Genomic DNA, 18,029 nt, shown 5'->3' with positions numbered 1-18,029 from the left:
ATTTACCAAATTATGAAAACATACATAATTTGTAAATATATTACCTTATAGAATTTAAAAAGTTAGGATACTTGATTTTATATTTAGCAGTTGATGCCTTAGCACTTGTACTTTTTAAATTAATCAGATTTCTCCTTAAAAAAACACATTTACGAGGAATCTCATTTAGGTTAAATCTAATTTATTTACATATGTATACACAAAAACACAATATAGAAGTATGCACACAAAATAGACTGGAGAAAGAGATCTTTTTTTTTTTTTTTTTTTGGCAAACATTTAATTAAAAGGAACAAGCAGAATTCTCTTGACCCAGGTCAAAGGATACCTTTAAAAGAAAGCAAGAAAGAACACAGATACTGAAAAGAGGCACACACCTGGGTAAGCCTTTGCCTAGCTCTTGTTTTTTCTTGGTTACTTGCTGAATGACCTGTTCCCAGTTGACATTTCTCCGAGATGCATTTAGAATCTGTCGTAGGGTTGGTTTGAGTCCAGACTCCTTCTCTGTTTCACTCTTTCGATGACCACTAATATTGCGAATACGGCGAGCACTATTGAGGTTTGGCTCAGGAAGGTGTGCTCCAGTTTTGCTCTTCAAACTAATGTGCCGGGTTAGATCTCTCTGAAGTGAGGCAGGAAAGCCAAGCTTGCTTAGTTCAGGCAAGAGAGGACCAGAGGGCTGACTAATATCACTTTTTTGAAGCTCAGCATCTAAACTAGTACTCTCAAAGCCTTCTGTTTCGAAAGATATGTGAGATTTAATAGGGTTGTCATCCTGTCCATCTTCTAGAGATTTCAAGTCTAGCAATAAGCCAGAGTGTGGACTAGCTGCAGATGCCATTTGTAACTCAGACTCATTCTGGTGAACTGCGGAATTACAAGGAGAGGTGGAAAATTTCCGAGGTGTTTTCAAGATCTGTTCATCCTGTTCTTTCTCTTCAACAGTGTGAGTGCTGCAGGATAAAACTTCTGTAGTTGCACAACCCAGAGTTCCAATTTTTTTTTTTTTTAAAGAGAGAGTGAGAGAGGAGACAGAAAGAGAGAGAGAGAGAGAGAGAGAGAGAGAGAGAGAGAGAGAGAGAGAGAATTTTAATATTTATTTTTTAGTTCTCGGCAGACACAACATCTTTGTTGGTATGTGGTGCTGAGGATCGAACCCGGGCCGCACGCATGCCAGGCGAGCGCGCTACCGCTTGAGCCACATCCCCAGCCCAGAGAGTTCCAATTTTTGTTCCATGCTTTTCTACATCAGATGTCTCTCCATCACTTTCATCTTCTAATGCATGCACTTGAAACTCAATCTTCAAAGATCCCTTTTCAGACTCTTCTACATTCCTACTTGCTTTTGCAAAGTTACTGGTCCTCTTAGAAGTGCTAAGAAGTGGATTTTGCAATGTCTCATGACACTCTGGCACTTCTTTGGCTTTTTGTAATGTTTCATTTAAATTATCATCAGTTTTTTTTTTTTTTTGAGTGCCAGATGTAGTTGTATTCCCTTTTAAAACATGAGGACATGAACTTCGCAATTTGGATATGTAAGGAGAACCTTGTCTATCTTCTAAAGTGGGTTTGTTCAAGGGATCTGAGTGTTCTCCAGGGGAAAAAGAATTTGCTTTGGTGTTTGAAGGATTCTTTGAATCTTGCTTTTGAGAAACTGATTTAGTGGCTGGAAGTGGAAGGAGTGGGGATTTCAATGAAGGAATCCTATTTGAATCATGCTTTTGTTCAGGTTTTTCTGCAATGGGGCAATCTCTTACCACCTCATAGGAAACAGTGCAGTCAGAAGTGGTTTTGTGATTAAGAGATCCAGTATGTATTTCTTTTTGTGTTTTTAGTATTGGGGAGATATTTGTTTCATCAGTTTGAGGTTCTTGTATTCCTGCGGTAATCAAGCTAAAATCAAAGAGAGGTTTATCTATTATTTCTGACTTGTTACTGGTGACTTCTTTCAATCCTGACTGTAAATCCAGAGTTTTCTGGGAAGGATATGGAGTCCAGCGACGAGGCTTTTCCCTTGCTACACTGCCATTCTTTCCACTACTTTTGGAAGCTGCACTGTCTGCCTGCCTAGTGGTTTGGCTTTCTGGCTGCTCAAAATTGAAGTCAAGTAAGCCTTCTGAAGGAAATTTATCACTTGTAAATCCTTCTTCAGAAGGACTTTTGTATGTGGCAACTGTACCAATTTTGTCATTGTCTTGCCACTGCCATTTATATCTCTCTGGATTATATTTGCTTGACTTAATAGATTTCTTGTTCCAAAGCATAGTCATGTCCTCCATTTGATAGTTAGAATTTCTGTTTCTGCCTGGTTGAAATTTGTCTCCAGGGCCATTGTAATTCCAACTATTTGTACTACATACATTGGATTTCCAGTTTCCGTTACTGTTGTTCATATGCCAACTGGAAAAGCCACCTGTTCCTTCAGAATGCCAACTGGAATTCCTTCCTGTACTGTTATAATTCCAATCTACCATCCCACTATTTGAATGCCAACCACCTCCAGAATTACTGTGGTTGTGAAACCAGGTTGAGGAACTTCTTGCAACACCTTTATGCCACCCAGAACATCCTCTTGGTCCACCACTATTTCTCAAACAATGTGAAAAGCTATTTTTTCTATTGTTATTAAAGCCATCTTTCTCCCATTTCCAATCTCTCTGTGGAGGTCCACGATGATGCCTCACTGGCTGGCTGTAACTCTCTCTGTCTTGGTAAGGGATTCGGTCTTCTCGTCTCCATTGAGGTTGCCTGTCATCAGAGTTTATTTCTTGGCTGCTATTGGAAGGCTCATCTTGTCGACTTTGTTCTTTCCTTTGTTTCATTAACTGAACGAGTTCCTTGTCAAAATAATCTTCCTCCTCTTCCTCTCCCTTCCCATCATCTTCTCTGTCCTGAGCATCCACATTATCTTTGTGCAACTGGCCAGAAATGTGCTTTGCATATGCAGAAAGACCCACTTCTGTGACCCCGCATACTCAGCACTCATGACTACTGTTCCTGCCCTTCAGGTTTCCAAGTCCCCTGTGATGCAACATGCTCCGCATGTGTTCGTCCATCTCCTTTTCTGAGCTGTATGCAATGTGGCACAATATGCATTTTCGTTCTCGTACCATAGTGACCAGATCTGAAGCACTCAACATCAAACATTCACAGCCAACCCCTCTTACTCCATCAGGCCGCCAAAGGCCCGGCAAGGGAGCTCCCTGACGCCCCCCTCGGCTTCGGGTCCGGTGGCCCGCTCCGGACCCGCTCCCTGCCGGGCTCCGCCACTGCCTCCGCCTCCGCCGCCGCCCGAGAAAGAGATCTTGTAGCTATTTGTTGTAAGAGGAAATTTTTCTAATGCTTTTAAGTTAGAAATCTTTAACTAATGTATTCAATAAGTTGAATGATTAAAAAGATCACCTTTTGAATATTTTTAGCAAATTTTGATTATTGAGCACTAAGCTTACAAACAGAATCTCTACGTACAAAAGTCAAGGGACAAATTCAGCAAATGAATAATGTGTGTATAGGCTTTCTAGTCTTAATTTGAAAATTCTGAAATTGTCGGATGGAACCTTGATTGTGAAAAAACTTGATGAAAATTTAGTTTTAATTAGAAAATCACAGATTCTGTGCTCTTGCCTTTGTTATTGTGTACTGTGATAGTAGCATACCACAGACTGGGTAATCTATAAAGAACTGAAATTTATATTTTACAGTTCTGGAGGCTGGGAGTCCAAGATCCAGAGGATTGCATTGGGTGATTGCTTTCTTGCTGGGCCATCCAATGGCAGAGGGTGGAAAAGTAAGAGGGCACTAACTTTCTCTGTTATGAAATCCTACTCCCACTATAACAGCAGAATCCATTTAATCCATTTATGAGAGCAGAGCTGCATCATCTGAATAAATTTACCTCTTAATACTATTACAATCACATTAAATTTCAATATGAGTTTGGAAAGAAGATACAATCAACTCATAGTAGCCTTTCTGAAATGAAACAAAGGAAGATTCTAGTTTCATAACATCTAACTTTGGCACTAGTTTAAAAAGAAACAAAAAGAAATAACATATTAATACATTTTGCATGGTAAAAAAAATTGATGAAGAGAGGCACTTTGAACAGAAAAGAAACCTATAAAATACTTGGCTAAAATATTTACACATTCTTAATTAAAAATTTGAATTTAAAATATTCTTTATTTATAATAATTTTCACTGACTTTAACAGATACATCAGTAGTTGTAGAGACATTGCTTCTTTGATTAAAAATATTGTAGTATATGGAAAAGAGTCAACTGAGAACTTCAATATAAGCAAATATTAATTATATAATTTAACTATGATCAAGATTGTGGAAAATGTATAAAATATTTAAAAGCGATCATGGTTTAAAAATATATTGTTCAGAAACAGACTTATGACATGACATTAGGGAACACATGAGGTTACGAATCTGATTAAAGAACATGGGTGTACGCAAAGGACTATCATTCTGCCTCGAATAGTTCATAACCAATATAAGGACACATTGATATATACAGACTTATGGTATTTTGATTTTTATAAAATGTTTTTTAAATGAGTTTTTGACTAGAACCATTATAGTAAATAAAACCATTACTTATTTTAAATGGAACTATTGTTTTAGTAGAATCATAAGTTTTTAACAGTACCATTTATATAGATAAACTGAGAAAATAAAGCTAATTATCAGCTCATATGAAATATTACAAAAATGTATAATTTTATTATTGAACATTTCTTGTGCCCTTTTCTTCCCATGCTCAAAATGTTTCAGTTTGAATATTAAATTATCTGGTAACATCATAAAATTCAGACAAAATAATTCAAGTTTTTCAGTGGTCGTTTAATGTCAATAAAACAAAAAATAAAAAGAAAACAATCTGTCCGATCCCTATGAAAGCCCCTGAGGGAAGGTCCTTAAGACTTAAAATCTTATAATGACATTAAACAATTAGCATTTATTGATGCTGTTAAGATGAACATGAATCATTGAGAAAAGGTAAAATTATTCACAGTACAGCCCCTGAATGGGGGAGAATATTTAACAGTTATTGTACAAATCTGATATTGATCTTGATATTGCTGAGAGCTCAGTCCTGGTCCTTGATGCCAATCCAATAAGGAGGACATGATTTTGAGAAAAAAAGGAAAAGAAGGCTCATTGCTTTGCTAACAAAGGAGAAACACAGGAGCCTTCTGTCCCAAAGGCTGTGTGTGATTCTTCCTATCAGCAAGAACACAGGGCTTATGAAGAGGTGATTCAAATGCTACATTCTACATGTTATCTGTCTGAAGTTGGAATTCACTTGTTAATTTGGGAGAGGGTCATTTCTGAGATCTTCTGGTACCATCCCCAAACTCTGGATTCCTTTGGTGTGTGTGAACTGTAGAAAAGATAAATCTGCCTGAAATGGGGAAAAAGGTAATGTAATCTTGTTCCCCCTGAAATAAGGGAGGAGCAGGGAGAGAAGAAGAGAAAAACACATATCTATTTTTAAAATGAGTTACAGGGGCAGAGCAGCAAGAGCTCCATTCAAAGCAAAAGGTGAACCACTGTTACATTGACACCAGATGTATATAGCACTTTTAGAATATAATGTGTGAAAGCATTCAATATGGACAACAAGACTGCTGTTAACAAAGAAATGCTGCACCAATGTGCATGTGCCCATACACACACACACACACACGCACGCACGCACACACACACACACACTCTTCTGGTAATTAAGAATACAAAGCAATGGTAAACCATTTATTCCACAAGTATTTAATGAGTACAAACCATATGCCAGGCACATTTTTGAATATTTTGTATTTGTTCAAAAAATTACTTAATTTCCAAAATTCATATCACAGGGTAAGATGTAAAATTTCAGCAGATGGAGTGCAACTGCACTTGTAATTGCATCAGGGTTTATTTTGAGAATGACTAGTAAGTCTTAACTGGCCACATGTGTGACACATTTTATTTTGTTTCTTTACTGATATTAAAAAGCCAACATGTTCAATACCTGAAATAAATTAATAATCTCTTTTAAACATACATGTATTTGGCAGAAATGAAGACAACTTTTATAAAGAAGAGAGGTGAAACTAGTATTTGCATATTGTGGCCCCTAAATCTACAATTATTGAAAAAAGAAGTTTTGAAGACTTTTGATTTTAAAGACACTAGAAAAAAAAAGCAGAAGAGCAATACACTAGAGCCTGGGTCCCTGACCTGTTATCAAAAACCTTGGGCATTGTCCCTGATGGCAATCCAATAATGAGGAGAAGGTTTTGAGATAAAGGTAGGAGGAGGTTTATGGCTTTGCCAGCAAAGGGGAAACACAAGGGGCTCCTTTGCCAGAAGCTTTGATTCTGCCCATAAGGGAAACGAGAGTGTTTTTAAGGAAGCTTTTCAAAGGCTCCATTCCTGGTGTGCCCTGAGAGGGGGTCCCAGGTGCATCCTGATGGTGTGTTATGATTAACTAGTTTATATGGGAGATCATCAGTTCCTAGTTCTTCTGGTGTCTTCTCCTTCCTGTGGAGAACAGATAACTCAAGGTAATCTTGTTCCCTGTATCCAGGTTAAGGTGGGAGGTAGAGAGAAGTGGGAAAGGAAAACATTTCCCTTTTAAAAAAGGCAACCAAGGTTATATTCAAAAGGTAAAGTGGACCACTCTTACAACCCCAGTGCTTCCACCAATCAACTTCACCATCCAAATTGATTGGTAAAGTGTGTTTATGTCCAGCTGCATATTTCTGGAAAAAAATAGTTTTTTATTTTCATCAGGTCTTGACCTGCAAACTGTCAAGTTCCATAGACAGAGTAACTGCCTGTATCCTTGATCCCCTTAGCGTGCATATGATCACTCTTTAAGCAGTCAGTACATTTATGACTGCATTGACTGCGAATCCTAGAAATGAGTGGGCCTAGAACTACTTCTCATTTGCCTTTTGGTATTCAATTTACCCAGAGCAATTATTTGAACTGGGCACTATCTTTGGTTGTAAAAGGCATTTGTGGCTATTTTTGATAGCATTCTTTCCCCCAACCTATCTCCAACTCTTTCCTTGTTTCCCCTTCCTTTGTCTAGCCCTCACCTATCCTAAACATGTCAGTAAAAGCCAGACCCACTGTATTGACACCCATATCATTGAAGACATTCAATGATAAAGAACTTGGGTCAAACTATGCACAGCTTGCATGGAGATAGACAGTCAGAAGACAACTCCCCCACCAGCCACTCTGGAGCACAGTGTAGAAAAGCCATAGCTTCCTCTACAGGTGAGCAGCCTTGCATTGGAAATTACAGAGTGGTGAAAACTATCGGCAAGGGGACCTTCATAAAAGTCAAGCTGGCCCATCACATCCTTATAGGAAAAAAGTGGCAATAAAGATCATTGAAAAAAGACACCTAAAGCCAGAAGTTCTACAAAAGCTATACAGAGAGGTCAGAATCCTAAAGATGTTAAATCATCCACACATTGTGAAGCTCTTTGAAGTTATTGACACAAAAAGCACTCTGTTTGTACTGGCATATGCCAGTGGAGGTGAAATTTTGAACTATCTGTCAGAGAAAGGAAGACTGTAAGAAGAGGAGGCAAGAACTAAATTCCAGCAGATTGTGTCTGCAGTCCAGTATTGTCACTAAAAGCAGGTAGCCCACCAAGACCTGAAGGTGGAGAATCTGTTCTTAGAAGCACAGATGAACATCAAGCTATGGATTTTGGACTCAGCAATGAGTTTACATTTGGGTGTAAACTCCACACGTTTTGTGGCAGTCCTCCCTATGCAGCCCCAGAGCTCTTCCAGTACATAAAGTACAATGGTCCAGAAGTCGATGTGCGGAGATTTGGCGTGGTTTTGTACACCCTAGTCACCGGGTCGCATCCTTTTGTTGCGGAAAATCTGAAAGAAGTTAGAGACAGAGTGTTACAAGTTTGATACTGAATCCCTTTGTACATGTCAACATAATGTGAAAATCTTCTGAAATGCTTCCTGGTGCTTAATGCAACTAAACAAATTACTCTGGCCAAAATTATGGGAGGCAGATGGATCAACAGAGACCATGATGTACTCCAACCCTTTGTTGCTCCAGAGGTGGCCATCTCCCACAGAAACATCTGGATTTGCTAAGCTGCAGCCAAGCAGGGTTCTCAGAAAGAGCACCAGCCAGCCTCCTCACCACAAAGTGAAGTGAAGCATTTCAAGTCAGAAGCAGACACAGTACCTGGACCATGCTGGAATTGGGCCATATCTGACCAGCACTGCCGATAAGTCACCTTAAAGAACATCAAATGGCCTCCAAGAAATCTAGTGGCAGTGTTGTGGGAGAAAAGGGAATTTCTCCAGCCAGGCCCATACCTGGGATCACCACCAGCCCCAAGGAGCTGGAGACTCCTGAATTCAAGAAAATACCTGCTGCCTACAAGAGCAGGACACCATCTGGAGGGATGACACTGTGGAGTAAGTACATTTGCCACAAAACAACCAAAGTAGACAGACGTTCAGTGAGCCAGAATGGTCAGAACAACAGCACCTTCCCTGGTCAGAGCCCTCCAGTGGCTTCAACCCACATTGTCTGAAGTACCTCCACCTGGGGCTACATCTGCTTCCTGAGAGGCACTGCCTTCATAGAATGTCCTGCTGTCAGCCCCGGGAATCCCAAAATGGAACACATGAAGGTCCTCTGGCCTCACCCAGCTGCTTCCATCAAGCTGAACCATTGTCCCAGACTCAAAGAAAAGGCACCACTAATGTTTTTACTAAATTAACATCAAAATTTACAAGAAGACCTCCAACTGAGTCTGAGAAGACCCTGAGATATAAGAGTTCAAGTCATCATGTCTCTGCTGAGCAGAGAACGGAGAACCAACAAGCAAAATTTCACTCCCTGCACTTCACCTGGAGCATGAAACTCACCAGTGCCATGGATCCTAGTGACATCATGAGGGAAATCCACAAGGTGCTAGATGCCAACAACTGCCAGTACATGCACAAGATGCCCTTTCTGCTCTTCTGCATCCATGGAGATGGGTACAGCGAGAAAGTGCTTCAGCGAGAGATGGAGGTATGCAAACTTCCCAGACTGTCTCTGAACGGGGTCCGGTTCAAGCTGATATCAGAGAAATTCACGGCATTCAAAAATATTGTTTCTAAAATTGCCAGTAAGCTAAAACTGTAACCCAGCCATTATGATGTAAATTAAGCAGCAACTTGAAGAGGTTTCCTCAACACAGATGGACATATAAAATAACATTTAGGCAATTATTGGGAGCACTGATTAAATTATGGTTCTTTATTGTCCTGGGAAGTGAAGCCCCTCATGGGAATACTTGATACAAGGTGCTGGTCAAGTCTGCCCAGTACTTGGGTGAAGACCTGTTCCAAAGGAAATTCTGTGCCAACCAAGGCGCTATTCAGTTTTTGAACTTGAGGTTCAGATGGCAGGGCTCAGGAGTGGAACATTATGGGCACAAGCTGCTAATCATAATTGGACTGGTCATACATATGACCTTGGTTTTGCTTGCTATGCACAAATTTTCTCACAAAAAAACCTTTTTAATGATAAAACTTATATATAACAAACATGTTGAGCTGGCTCGTAGTCATTTCACTCTACCAGAGTGTAATACACATCCAGTTCCAGCTTTTTCTCCCCTTGGGTTTCTGTCTTTTCTCATCCTCCATGGCCCCTCATCTGGTTTTATCAATTAACCACCCTGCAGGTGGCAGCAGATGGGATCCAAACAGGCTATTACACTGTGGAATGCAATGACCACAAGCCATCTCAGTGTGAGGAAGAAAAGGGTTTTTGTGAGAAAGTTTGTGCAAAGCAAGCAAAACCAAGGTCATAAATATAAGCAACTGATTATTATTACCAGCTTGCTTTGATAAACTTCTAACTCCCACATCTGGCTTCCAAACCACATGGTCAAAAAGTGAAGAACTCCATGGCTGAAACAGAACCTCTGTTTGAACAGATGGTCCCCATAGCACCTGGGCAGTCTCCACAGGTGCTTTCCCACTGAGAGTGCCAAAGACCAGCCATGGCCTCTGTCATAGAACATTTCAAGAACCCTAATCCAGGGCTTCAGACAGGCATTGTCATTTCCACCTGACATCTTCTACATCATGACATTAAAATCTGAGGAAAAGAATACCAAGCCTGGGAGTAGAAGATGGACATTACTATGAATGCCTTAAAGTCATGGGAACCCAAAAAATTAAGAAACAAAGAAAGACACATTTGAGACCTGGAAATTCTAACACTAGAGTGCTCCATCAGTGGCTTTCAATTCAGAGGTAATCCATCTCCATTAACATGCTCTCCACTTAATGTGGCCAAGACAGCCATGGCCTCTGTCACAGGAAATTTCAAGAACCCTAATTCAATTGCTGCTCCAGACAGTCATTGTCATTTCCATCTTCCCTCTTCTACATCCTGACATTAAATCTCAGGAAAAGAACAGTAAACCTAGCAGTGTTACTATGAATGCCCTAAAGTCATGGGACACTGAAAAAGAAAAAAAGAAAGACTCACTTGAGACATGCAAATTCCTAACAGTACAGTGCTCCATCAATGGCTTTCAGTTCAGAGGTAATCCATCTCTCTTAACATGCTCTCCATTTAATGTTCCCAAAAAGTCATTATGTGTGTCACAGAATATTTAAAGAACCACAATCCAGCTACTGCTTCAGACAGTCATTGTCATTTCCATCTTCCACCTTCTACATCATGACAGTAAAATCTGTGGAAAAGACCACCAAGCCTGGCATTGGAAGCGGGCCTTTACTATAAATGCCCTAAAGTCATGGGACACTGAAAAAGAAAGAAAGGAAAAAAATGCCCATTTGTGAACTGCACATTTCTAACATCTTGTGCAACATCAATGTCTTTCAGTTCAGAGGTGATCCATCTCTCCTAACATGCTCTCCATCTAATGTGTCCAAGACAACCACTGCCTCTGTCACAGAACTTTTCAAAAACCCTAATCCAGTTGCTGCTTCAGCCTGGCATTGTTGTTTCCATCTTCCACCTTCTACATCATGACAGTAAAAAAAGAATACCTTGACTGGTAGTGGAAGCTGTCTGTACTATGAATGCCCTAAAGTCATGGACCCTAAAAACAAAAGAAAGACCCACTTGAGACATGCAAATTCCTAACAGTTTAGTGTTCCATAAGTGGCTTTAAGTACAGAGATAATCCATCTCTCCTGATACTCTCTCCATTTAATATGCCCAAGAGAGCCATGGCCTCTATCACAGAACATTTCAAAAACCCTACTCCAGCGCTGCTTCAGACAGTCACTGTCATTTCCACCTTCCATCTTCTACATTATGCCTGTAAAATCTGAGAAAAAGAGCACCATGCCTTGGAGTTGAAGCTGGTCTTTACTATGAATGTCCTAGACTTATGCAACCTGGTAAACAAAAGAAAGTAAGACCCACTTGAGACATGCAAATTCCTAACAGTTCAGTGCTCCATGAGTGGCTTTCAGTTCGTAGATAATCCATCTCTCTTAACATGCTCTCCTTATAATTTTCCCAAGACAGCCATGGCCTCTGTCACAGAACATTTCAAGAACCCCAATCCAATTGCTGCTTCAGACAGGCATTGTTGTTTCCATCTTCCACCTTCTACATCTTGACAGTAAAATCTGCAAAAAAGAACACCATGCCTGGGAGTGGAAGCTGGCCTGTACTACAAATGCCCTAAAGTCATACCCCGAAAGAGAGGCCCATTTGAGACATGCAAATTCCTAACATTTGAGTGCTCCATAAGTGGCTTTCAGTTCAGAGGTAGTACATCTCTATGCTCTCCATTTAATGTTCCCAAGACAGCCATTTCCTCTGTCACAGAATATTTCAAGAACCCTCATCCAGTTGCTGCTTCAGACAGGTATTGTGGTTTCCATCTTCCAATATCAACATCATGACAGTAAAATCTGAGGAAAAGAACACCAAGCCTGGGAGTGGAAGCTTTCTTTTCCTTTACTATGAAAAGGAAAGAAAGGAAGGAAGGAAGGAAGGAAGGAAGGAAGGAAGGAAGGAAGGAAGGAAGGAAGGAAGAAAGAAAGAAAGAAAGACCCAGTTGAGATTTGCAAATTCCTAACAGATCAGTGCTCTATAAATAGCTTTCAGTTAAGAGGCATTACATCTCTTAACATGCTCTACAATTAATGTGCCCCAAACACCCATTGCCTCTGAATGGTGTTTTGGGCCTTTCAGAAACCTTTCAGAACCTAATGCAATTGCTGCTTCAGATAGGCATTGTTGTTTCCATCTTCCATCTGCTACATCATGACATTAAAATCGAGGAAAGAACGCCACACCTGCCTGGGATTGGAAGCTGGATTTTACTATGAATGCCCCCAAATCATGCAACCCCAAAAAAGAAAGAAAGACCCTTTTGAGACTTGCAAATTCCAAACAGATCAGTGTTCCAAAAATGGTTTTCAGTTCATAGTTAATCCATCTCTCTTAACTTGCTCTACATTTAATGTGCCCAAAACAGCCATTGCCACTGTCATACAACATTTCAAGAACCCTAATCCAGTTGCTGCTCAGACAGACATTGTTATTTCCATGTTCCATGTTCTACATCATGACAGTAAAATCTGATGAAAAGAACACCATGCCTGGCAGTGGATGCTGGCCTGTATGCTTAATGCCCTAAAGTCATAAAACCCCCAGAAAGAAAGACCCATAGACCTGCAAATTCCTAACAGTTCCAGTGCTCCTTAATTGGCTATCACTTCTGAGGTAATACATGTCTCCTAACATGCTCTCCATTTAATGTACCCAAGACAACCACTGCCTCTGTCACAGAACATTTCAAGAACCATAATCTGGTAGCTGCATCAGAGAGGCATTGTGGTTTCCATCTTCCAATATCAACATCATGACAGTAAAATCTGAGGAAAAGAACGCCACACATGGGAATGGAAGCTGGCCTACACTATAAATGCCCTGAAGTCATGGGACCCCAAGAAAGAAAGAAGGATCTATTTGTGACCTGCAAATTCCTAACATTTCATTGTTCCATAAATGACTTTCAGTTCTGAGGTAACCCATCTCTCTTAACATGCTCTCCATTTAATTATCCCAAGACAGACATTGCCTCTGTCACAGAACATTTCAAGAAACCTAATCCAGTTGCTGCTTCAGAAAGTCATTGTCATTTCAATATTCCATCTTCCACATCATGACAATAAAATCTTAGGAAAAGAACACCAAGCCTAGCAGTGAAAGCTGGCCTTTACTATGAATGCCCTAAAGTCACGAGACAATGGAAAGAAAGAAAGAAAGAAAGAAAGAAAGAAAGAAAGAAAGAAAGAAAGAAAGAAAGAAAGAAAGAAAGACCCATTTGAGACCAGTAAATTTGTAACAGTTCAGAGCTCCACAGGTGGCTTTCAATTTAGAGGTAATCCATCTCTCCTAACATGCTCTCCAATTAATGTTCCCAAGACAGCCATTTTCTCTGTCACAGAATATTTTAAGAACCCTCATCCTGCTTCAGACAGGCTTTGTGGTTTCCATCTTCCAATATCAACAACATGACAGTAAAATCTGAAGAAAAGAACGCCTAGCCTGGGAATGGAAGCTGGCCTTTACTTGAATTCCCTAAAGACAGGGGACACCAAAAAAGAAAAAAAGAAAAAGACCCAGTTTAGACCTGCAAATTCCAAACAGATCAGTGCTCCACAAATGGCTTTCAGTTCACAGGTAATCCATGTCTCTTAACATTCTCTACATTTAATGTGCCCAAAACTCATATCCTCTTTCACAGAACTTTCAGAAACCTAATCAAGTTGCTACTTCAGACAGGCATTGTTATTTCCATCTTCTACATATGACACTAAAATCTAAGGAAAAAAAAAAAAACACCATACCTGGGATTTGAAGCTGGTCTTTACTATGAATGCCTGAAAGTCATGTGACCCTGAAAAAGAAAGAAAGACACTTTTGAGACCTGAAGCACTGATCCAAATGATCAGTGTTTCATAAATGCTTTTCATTTCACAGGTAATCCATCTCTCTTAACATGCTCTCCATTTAATGTTCCCAAGAAAGCCATTACCTCTGTCACAGAATCTTTCAAGAAACCTAATCCAGTTGCTTCTTCAGACAATCATTGTAGTTTCCATCTGCCATATTCTACATCATGACACTAAAATTTGAGGGAAAAAAACACCAAGCCTGGGAGTGGAAGCTGGCCTTTACTGTGAATGCCCTAAAGTCATTGGATTCCCCCCCCCACCCCCCCACCCCCCGCAACAAAAGAAAGACCCATTTGAGACCTGCAAATTCCTAACACTTCAGTGTTCGATAAATGCTTTCAGTTCAGAGGTAATGCATCTCTCCTAACTTGCTGTCTATATAATATTCTCAACACAGCCATGGCCTCTGTCACAGAACATTTCAAGAACCACAATTCCTTGCTGTTTCAGACAGGCATTACCATTTCAGTCTTTCATATTCTATATTCATTGGGCATATAGCATCAAATATGAAATCACCATAAAACCATGAGCTCAAAAATATATAAGTGAAAAAAGTAGAAGTCCTTAAAAACAACACAGACTTGTAATTAATTACTTTAGTAAATGAGCATGCAGAAAAGTTTTATCAGATCAGAGTTCACTTTTGGGTCATTTTAGAATCAGTTCAGATAATGAAAGAATGAGAGAGACAGCCCTGAAATTATTTTTTTTTAAAGAGAGTGAGAGAGAAGAGAAAGAGAATTTTTTGATATTTATTTTTTAGTTTTCGGCGGACACAACATCTTTGTTTGTATGTGGTGCTGAGGATCGAACCCCGGCCACACGCATGCCAGGCGAGCGCGCTACCACTTGAGCCACATCCCCAGCTCCCCTGAAATTCTTAGGTAAAGACTCTCAAAGTAAAGAAGACATGTATACATGAGATCATAGACTGCAAGAGGGAGATAAGCCAGCCATTTAGGTCCCACAAGTGGCTGGGATTTAAAAGTGACACATTTTTCTCTTGGTCCTAAATCAGCTCCTGGAGCCTCTAGTGGCCAGAAGTTTCTGTCTTTCCTTCCATGACTTGAGTGAGGCTAGGGCCTCACTCAGAGTACAGGATACTAAGGATACTAACTTCTTGATAAATATTTTAATTTATGAGAGGACATTTCCCAGATAATTGTCTCCTTAATATTTCTTACATGTTCCTTTGTCTTTTGGGGTCCTCATACTCACAGGATCCTGATTTCATATTATAATTTTCTATTCAAAGTGAGAGGCAAGTCAGTGTTCTGGGTGATATATTCAATAGATAAAATAAATAATTTGGATTCCTGAACTAGGACAGATGATGGGTTGCATTTTTCTAAGAGAGACAGATTTTCTGGTTTGTGTTTTTTTATTTGTTATTGTTTTGGGTTTGTTTTTGTTTTTGCCAGATGAGGGGAGTACAGAAGAAAATGTCTCTTACGAGAGTCTAGAGAATGTAGTCTAATTTTAAAGTTAGGGGAGTTCTGGCTTGAGAATCTCTCATAATGTGTCCCTGTTTCAGAATCTGACAGTACGGACGGAATTAGGGTAGAAACATTTCTGAAGAGGTAGAGATTGCTTGGCTCATGCTCTGAGGATTGATGGATCACCTCTTTCCTAAAGACCTCAGATCAGACTGAGATTTCATGCCAGGATCCAAAATTCATTGTGTGAGGGTGCATTCCACCACTGTGTCAAGTTGATCAAAAACAGAGACAGATAATAATCGATATTCTCTACCCCTGAGGGCTACCGGAGTCAGATGTGGGACATCAGGCCTGCATGGAGCACCAGGGACTGGCCTTGGTCAGCTGTCTTCCTCTGTCTCACGCACCAGATTTCTCCCATAGAAAAGAGATTGAAGCAAGGACTGGCATGCCCAACACCTGGGTGAAGGGGGATCCAACCTACCATTTGACTTTTGACTGGTAGCAAAGTGACACCAGACTTTCTAGTCCCCACTGCCATGAGAACTCTAGGTCGGCTGGCATTCTTACAAATTTATGGTGTGGAAGAACGATCCTTATCTTCCAGAGTTTCAGGATCTTGTCACAATAGTCTCCTCCTTCAGGGAAACTTGTGTTCTTCTTACCAATGTTGTTTTGGGCCTGCATTTCTCTTGCAAGGAACAGGTAGTTTGCTAAAAAATGTGACATATCCTGTCCACAGAGGCCAGGCAGAAGTGCAGGGAAATTGCTTCTTGGAAGAGAAAACATGTGAGGGGTCAGCAGAGTGGGCCCATTTGATAGAATTATTATACACAACATGTAGCTTTTATAATGTTACAGATGTCCTCAATAGAGATCCCTTTATCTGTGTCAGTTAGGTCTTTTTTGATAAAGTTATTTATTCATGACTTCTATGTGCCACATTACATCTTGTACACCAATATGAGGGATAAATATTGGGGACATATAACCATAGTAGCAAACACAGAAACAAAGATCAATCCCACCTACATAGGAGGTTAGGAAGATTAGTCTCATATCAACTCAGAAAAAAGTTTGTGACTCTGACACTCTCTTTAGATAGTTATCAGGCACTCCTTTCTGAAACTTTCATTTATAGCTTCCAGATTTATTTACTTTTAGTGGAGTTAATGCTATTTCAGGGGCAGTGAATGAAAGAGAGGGCTGGGGGGTCAGGACCTGATGTAGGAGGCTTATGGAGTACAGAGTCAGCAAGAATTAATTATAGAGCAGAGCAAAGTTGGCATAATGAGGGCCTTGAGCAAAGGTAAAAGAAAGTTTGGAAGTAAGGAACCCCAGGCCATTTGCCATTTTGTTAATAGAAATTGTCTAAGTTTTCGAGGATTTGAGGGTCCAACATCTTAAATTCTGAATTTGGGTCATTGACTTAGGCTGTCTAGTTTAGATTGTGGCCATATCTGTGTACTCAGGGTAACAAGGTACTTGCTTTTGAGATCAAATTAGAAGTGGAGGATTTAAAAAAAATTAATAAGACAACCTAACGTAGCATCTGGTGAGATGGACTGGTTAGACCCTACATTGAAGAGGTTTGACTGGGGGGGGAATCAAAGAGATCAGTGATGTCACCCAACACTGGACAGAGTTCCACCAAAGAATGAGAGAGCATCCCCCACCCAATCCCATTGATGGAAATCCCTCGAGGTTCATATGAGCCAATGGTGAGGGTCTCCTGCATAGCATCCCTGTGACAGACTGGAAGGGGATCTTATCTCTCTAAAGAACAAGAAGATTGGTGTTGCATGCATGCAGAAAATGACCTCTGATCTGAAGGTCTAAGTGCAGGGAGGAATTGGCGTGGAGAGCATTAGAAGGAGGATGCCTCCAACACCAATAAAGAACCAGACATAGGTCCTTGCTCCATCCATGTAGCAATATGGCAGCAAAAACCTAGGCCAAGAATGGGATTGGCTTGGGGTCACATACTGGCAGCTGTTTAGCCAAAGTGGACTTTGAAGAGCATGGAGGGTCTCCCTCTAAAAGGCAGAAAGAGGGAAAGAAAAAACAGTCAGTCTGGGAGTTCAGCTGTAGCTATACTGGCTGTGGCTGGGGGCTTCCTGTGGCTCAGAAAGGCACAGAAGTGGAGAGAGAGGGAGAGAGAGCAGGAGAGAGAGAGGGAGAGAGAGAGAGAGCGAGGGTGAGAGAGAGAGCGGGAGAGAGAGAGAGGGAGAGAGAAAGAGAGAGGGAGAGAGAGAGCGGGAGAGAGAGAGAGAGAGGGAGAGAGAGGGGGGGAGAGAGGGAGAGAGAGGGGGGGAGGGAGAGAGAGGGAGAGAGAGAGAGGGAGAGAGAGAGAGAGAGGGAGGGAGAGAGAGGGAGAGAGAGAGAGGGAAAGAGAGGGAGAGGGAGAGAGAGAAAGAGATGGAGAGAGAGAGAGCGGGAGAGAGAGAGAGAGCAGGAGAGACAGAGAGAGAGAGAGGGAGAGAGAGGGAGAGGGAGAGAGAGAGAGATGGAGAGAGAGAGAGCGGGAGAGAGAGAGAGAGGGAGAGAGAGAGAGGGAGAGAGAGAGAGAGAGAGAGGGAGCAGG

General features: G+C 40.8%; 1 protein-coding gene and 1 pseudogene across 2 annotated transcripts; one reads left to right on the top strand and one right to left on the bottom strand.

Moving 5' to 3' along the window:
• Positions 1 to 272: 272 nt before the first annotated feature.
• Positions 273 to 3,286, bottom strand: LOC308632354 (zinc finger protein 106-like). Its single transcript, XM_081264406.1, is given in 3 exon segments — positions 273 to 985; positions 1,215 to 2,975; positions 2,979 to 3,286. Coding segments are annotated over 3 exon segments (2,625 nt in total). The 5' UTR covers positions 3,141 to 3,286; the 3' UTR covers positions 273 to 283.
• Positions 3,287 to 7,189: 3,903 nt separating this feature from the next.
• On the top strand, positions 7,190 to 9,207 carry LOC308632425 (MAP/microtubule affinity-regulating kinase 3-like; annotated as a pseudogene). Its single transcript has one exon. The product of its transcript is annotated as an MAP/microtubule affinity-regulating kinase 3-like (transcript).
• The last annotated feature ends 8,822 nt before the right edge of the window (positions 9,208 to 18,029 follow it).

This window comes from Spermophilus citellus (assembly GCF_964194105.1).
Source record: "Spermophilus citellus genome assembly, chromosome: 13".
NCBI classification, from domain to species: domain Eukaryota; kingdom Metazoa; phylum Chordata; class Mammalia; order Rodentia; family Sciuridae; genus Spermophilus; species Spermophilus citellus.
Note: the sequence above shows the minus strand (reverse complement) of the source record. Positions and strands in the feature narration are given on the sequence as shown.